The 5292-nt window shown below is 57.0% G+C and overlaps 1 protein-coding gene across 3 annotated transcripts in view; it reads left to right on the plus strand.

Moving 5' to 3' along the window:
- SIL1 (SIL1 nucleotide exchange factor) overlaps positions 1 to 5292 on the plus strand; it is a 110088-nt gene that overhangs the window by 100225 nt on the left and 4571 nt on the right. For all 3 annotated transcript variants that reach the window (XM_008636742.2, XM_017738181.1, XM_017738180.1), the window contains exon 8: positions 4759 to 4855. In XM_008636742.2, the coding sequence (XP_008634964.1) occupies positions 4759 to 4855 (97 nt within the window). The remainder of the gene's footprint in view (positions 1 to 4758; positions 4856 to 5292) is intronic.

The following is a 5292-nucleotide window of genomic DNA, read 5'->3' on the forward strand; positions in this document are numbered from 1 at the left end:
GGATGTCCAGGAGAGGAGGTGACCCTTTCTTTCCTAAGGTCTCATGCAGTTTCTGCAACAAGCAGGCCATGAAATAAATATTCTGTGTGTGTCCTTGTCAGAGCAGGAGAGACGAGGGCATTTGCCTGCCTGCCCTGCTCTGTGCTTCCAAGTCCCTGGGTCCCTCTGCACCACTTGGCTTGCTTGCTTTTTTTTTTTTTTTAATTTAAATCTAATTTTGCTGCCTTATTGTAAGTTCCCACCTAACTCCAGAGCTGCTGTCGCCTCAGGGCTGTGTTGCTGCTTTTCAGTCTTCCCACACCCATCGCATGTGCAGTCTGCAAAAACTTTGAGAAGTCTCTCCTAAATTTGTGCACTTAGGGTTGTCCTAGGAGGAGTGGAATGAGGGTATCTCTTAACAGAGAGTGCTCTTCAAAAATCCCTTCATCTGCAAAGTGGGAGCTGCTTCCATGCCATGGGTTGCCAGTGAAAATGGCAGAGAAGCCCATGCTGGATTTTCAATCCACCGTACTTGTGCTGCTCCACAGCATTCCCAAACCAGCATCCAGGGATAAAGGGCAGCCATGGCAGGAGCAGGTCCCTACCAGCCAGGTGCTGGGGAAGTGGGGGGCATGCAGAGGCTGTCTGGGGGGCTCTGACCCCAGCTTGTGAGACCATCTCTCTTCCAGGACACCTCCATCCTGCTTGGGGATCCTCTGGCCAGTCATCCACATCCTGAGCCTTGCTGATTCCACAAAGAGATTTAATGGAAGAAAAAACAGGAGGAAGGGCACAAGCATCCTGACCTGGCAGCGTGGGGAAGGTGCTGGGTCCCATCTTTGCTTTCACCCCCTGCCCAAGGCAGGCCTGCTGCTGACCAGGCTCTGCATCAGCTTCCTTTTGGTTTCACTCCAATAGCTGATCCCAGTTTAATTCCTCTGCTCCCCTCTCCCTGAGCTGTTGAGGCTCACGTTGCTCTGGCAAAGCAGCTGTGACTGTAATAATGTCCAGCCCCTCGTGGGAAGTGGTGATTCCAGCACAGGGAGGTGTGAAGGGGCAGACAAGGTTCTCTCCAGTGCACAGGACAGGCTCAGGAGGAGGTTTGCTGGTGGCTTTCCCTCCCCTGCTTTTGTGTTTCCCCTGTCCAGCAAAGGTCACCCTCCCCAGCCACTGAGAGGGAAGTGCTGGGCTGAAGAACTGGCACAGTAAAGCTGTGCTTACACAGTCACAACCCCGGAGCCAGGGAAGGGGGGATCCATCTCCAGGATCCACACGGAGAGGGGCTGATGGGCCCTGCCTGGAGCTGCTCAGAGGGGCTCTCCCAGTCTGGGATGGGTGGCACATGTCTCAGGAAGTTCAGGAACTCCCACCACAGGACACATCCCACCTCTCAAGGGACAGAGCTTCCTCAGGAGCTGCTCAGGGATGATGGTGAGGGCACCTGTGGGCAGTAGTGAATCCTGCTGGTCTTCCCAAGATCTTCATCCCTGCTCCACACCTCTTGGCCAGCGTGAACACAGCACGTGCCCCTTAACCTCAGCCTGTCCCAGTGCCTGGGCAGTTTCTTGCATGGATCAGTCCCAGTGGGCCTCTACCCAGCCTTGTTTGCTACTCTTTAGCCACAGACTGAGAGAGGTGGGTGTGATGGATGTGGGCAGCACAGCTGGGAGGCACAAGGACCTCAGATGTGCAGTGAGGGCCACATCTGGAGGGGATGTGCTGTGACCCCACAGCCAGGCTGGGTCCCCCCAGGACAAACTGGGGCTGTTTAGCACACAGGGGTCTCTTTTGGGAAGCTGCACGGGGCTTGTGTCGAGTCCCTGTAGCCCTGTGGCTGTTCCTGACCCAGGAGAGGGGCTGATTAATCTCATCAGTGGAGCACACCCAAATCTGTGCCATCACTGCAGCATTATGGGATGTCACCATAGGCTGGGCCCTTGGCCCAGCCTCAGACTCCCGTTGCAGTGAATTTTGTTGCAGGTGCCACCATCCTGTCTGCATGAGCAGATTAGCACGGCTGAATTTCCCATGCGAGCGCTCCACACTCTGTCTCATTGTGTTTATTTTGTTCAGGCTGCTTTTCCCTGGGCTTGACAGTGTAATTTGTACAGATCTGTGCTGAGTTTTCCAAACCTTCAAATGAGCTTTTTTGTTAGCTTGAAGCCAGGGCCGTTGATAGCAGAGACAGAGCAACAGGAGCACCAAGAAGTGAGCGGCACACCCAGCAGCCAGGAAGGCTCCCTCACCTCCAGAGCTGCTCCTTTGCAAAAGCTCCATGGTTCAGAGATTTTAATTAGATCAAATCCTCCAGGTGACCAGCCAAGCATTAAAGGCATACCAATTTCTCAGTTGTGTCTCTTGCTGTAAGAGACAAAGAAGCTTGGATATCCCACGTGTGCCGTTTTCCTTGAACGGCACCAGGAGGTCTCCAGCCCAGGGGATTGTCCTTTCAGTGCAGTGCCTTTCTGCAAAGTGCCTTCCTGCAAGCTGCTTCTGCACTTGCTCTGGTCTCCATTGCCCAGAGGGACTTGCATGTGAAATTGGATCAGATTTTTGGACCACTTTGTCAGGGCCATGGCTGTGGCTGCAGGTTTGCTGGAGATGAATGAGAGCCCCAGTTGTGAGCTGGGGGAGATGGCCTTGGGCCCAGGAGTGGCCTGGGGACAGCTGCAGTTTTAGGGCTGGTGCTGTTTGCCTCTGTTGACTCCCCAAATCAGTGTCCAGCCCAGGCCATTCAGAGATGCCATCCATGGGTCGTTGCACAATGTATTGGGGTGGAAAATCGCATCCTGTTTTTGAAGAGGAGACTCCTTTGCATGTCCTGGCATGGGGAGGTTGGGGATGGACTCATGGTGGTAAATGTGTCAGGTCCCACCCAACGCAGGCACTGCAGAAGCTGGTTTGCTCCCAGGGATGCTGCAGGGCTGCACATGTGGGGCTGAGAACTGTGCTGTGAAAGTCTCATCTGCAGGAGGATCCTGGAGCTCCTGGGTTGGTTCTTTCTCCCTCCTGCCCTCTCTGGGCAGGGCACAGATGCCCCCACCTCAGCAGGGTGCCTGTGCCATGGCTCTGCCTGGATGTCTGCTGCAGCAAGCGGCTGAGGAAGGGGAAATCAAAGGTTTTCTTGCCCTGAGGTCAGGCTGGTAATGCCAGCTGGGGAGCCCATACCAGATCTGCTGCCTCTGTGCCACGGGTGGCTCCTTGTGGTGCAAGCAGCACAGCGTGGGTGGATCAGGGAGGGCACACTGGCTGCGAGAGATGAGTGTGGTGCTTTGCTGTGTCTCTGGGAGCCCTGGGTTTAACTCCAAGCTGCTCCTTGCCCAGCTCCATTTGTCTCTGGTTTTGTTTATGACCCTACCTGCCTCTGTCTCTCTCATTTCATGGAGGGGCTTGGCCATGGCTGCTCCAGCAGCTCCCTGGGAGCACTGAGAGCTGTGGGTGCTGTGCTGTAGCAGGGTGGGTGACCCTTGTCTGGCACGGTGCAATTGCTGCTTCAGAGCTGAGCAAAGGCTGAAGTGCTGGAGCTGTTCCTGGAGCGTGAGAGACCTGGGATCAGACCCAGGATCAGGGATCAGACAGCGGGCACACTGTGCTCTGACTGTGAAAGCCCTGCCAAGGAGGGAGCCTGGAGCATCTCCACCACCTTCCAAGATGCATCAGAAGTGGGCTTGCAATGCGTCAGCGTGGATGGGGGCAATGGTCTGTCTGTCTGTCTGTCTGTGTGTCCCTGGGCAGCTGCTGACACCCTGACCTGAGGTTTCAGTCTGTCCTCGCAGGCAGAAGGGTGGATTCAGCCACTGTAGTCCTTGGAGAGGAGCTCTTGCTGTGAGAGGTGTGTGGGTGGTTCGCAGCAAGCGAGGAGAGGGGGAAGCAGGAACTGGAATGCAAAGGCTGCTAAGGAGTGGATGTGGTGTGAAGTGAGAGGATTCATGGGGCAGGGAGCCACAGGGGAGGGCTCCTTGCCAGGGGAGGCCAGGTGGGATGGGGGGTGTGGTGGGAAGGCCCAGGTGATCCAGTGTGCCCTCCCCACCCCGACTGCCTTCATTTCAGGTGTGTTTGAGGTGGCTGCAGGGTTTGTACATTTCCATAACCATGAGCCAGGATTGGTGGGAGCTGCGGGATTTTGGTTTGGGATCAGGCTGGATTGACCCTTGCTCATGTCCACTGTGGGGTGGAAATTTAGAATAGAATAGAAATAGAATAGAAATAGAATAGAAATAGAACCACTGAAGCTGGAAAAGCCCTCCCAGCCCATCGAGTCCCAGCTGTGCCTGGTCTCCACCTTGTCCCCAGCCCAGAGCACTGAGTGCCACCTCCAGCCCTTCCTTGGGCACCTCCAGGGATGGGCACTCCAAACCTCCCCTGGGCAGCCCCTGCCAAGGCCTGAGCACCCTTTCCATGGGGAAATTCCTGCTCTGTCCACCCTGAGCCTCCCCTGGCCCAGCCTGAGGCCGTTCCCTCTCCTCCTGTCCCTGTTCCCTGAAAAAAAAGGAGCCTCCTTTGCTCCAGCCTGAGCCCCTTTCCAGCTCCCTCAGCCACTCCTGGGGCTCCAGCCCCTTCCCAGCTCCATTCCCTGCCCTGGACACGCTCCAGCCCCTCCAGGTCTTTCTTGAAGTGAGGGCCCAGAACTGGACAGAGCCCTTGAGGTGCCGCAGCAGGGCCAGCACAGGGGATGGGCACTGCCCTGGTGACCACTGCTGGTAAAGCCAGACCAGGGTCCCTCCCACCCTGCCACGCCACACTTTGTTGGTGACCTGCCTTTTGCTTTCATCCCTGCAGCAACCCCAAAGTGCAGATCGAGGCCATCGAGGGGGGTGCCCTGCAGAAGCTCCTGGTTATCCTGGCCACGGAACAACCCCTGGCTGTCAGGAAGAAGGTGAGGAGTGGGGCTGCACCTCTGGGCAAAGCTGGGTTTGTGCTGAGCTCCATGTAAACACCCTCAGGACATCACTGACGTCTGGAGAGTGTGGGACCCCCGCTGCTCCCCACACCGGGTGGGCTTCACTCCCAGGGGAGCAGGAGAGGGGCCCTGGGGGCCAGGCCACCCCAGCAGCACTGGCTGGTGCCCACACTCCCCTGGCTCTGTGGTCTCTCCCAGTGCCAGCAGTGGCACATACGGTGGCTCTGCCAGCCCGCGGGTACAGGGCGCGGTGCCACAGCTCCTGGGGGGCACAGGCCAGGGTCCCCATGGCAGCCCGCTCATCCCAGGCTGACAAACACGGGAGCTGACGTTTGGAAGGAGCTAATTGCTGCAGCCAGCCCCGTGTCCTGCCTTTGGCAGAGGCTTTGGAGCAAGGAGCAGCACCAAGAGCT

The sequence above is a fragment of the Corvus brachyrhynchos genome, unplaced genomic scaffold (assembly GCF_000691975.1).
Source record: "Corvus brachyrhynchos isolate BGI_N302 unplaced genomic scaffold, ASM69197v1 scaffold616, whole genome shotgun sequence".
In the NCBI taxonomy this organism is placed as follows: Eukaryota; Metazoa; Chordata; class Aves; order Passeriformes; family Corvidae; genus Corvus; species Corvus brachyrhynchos.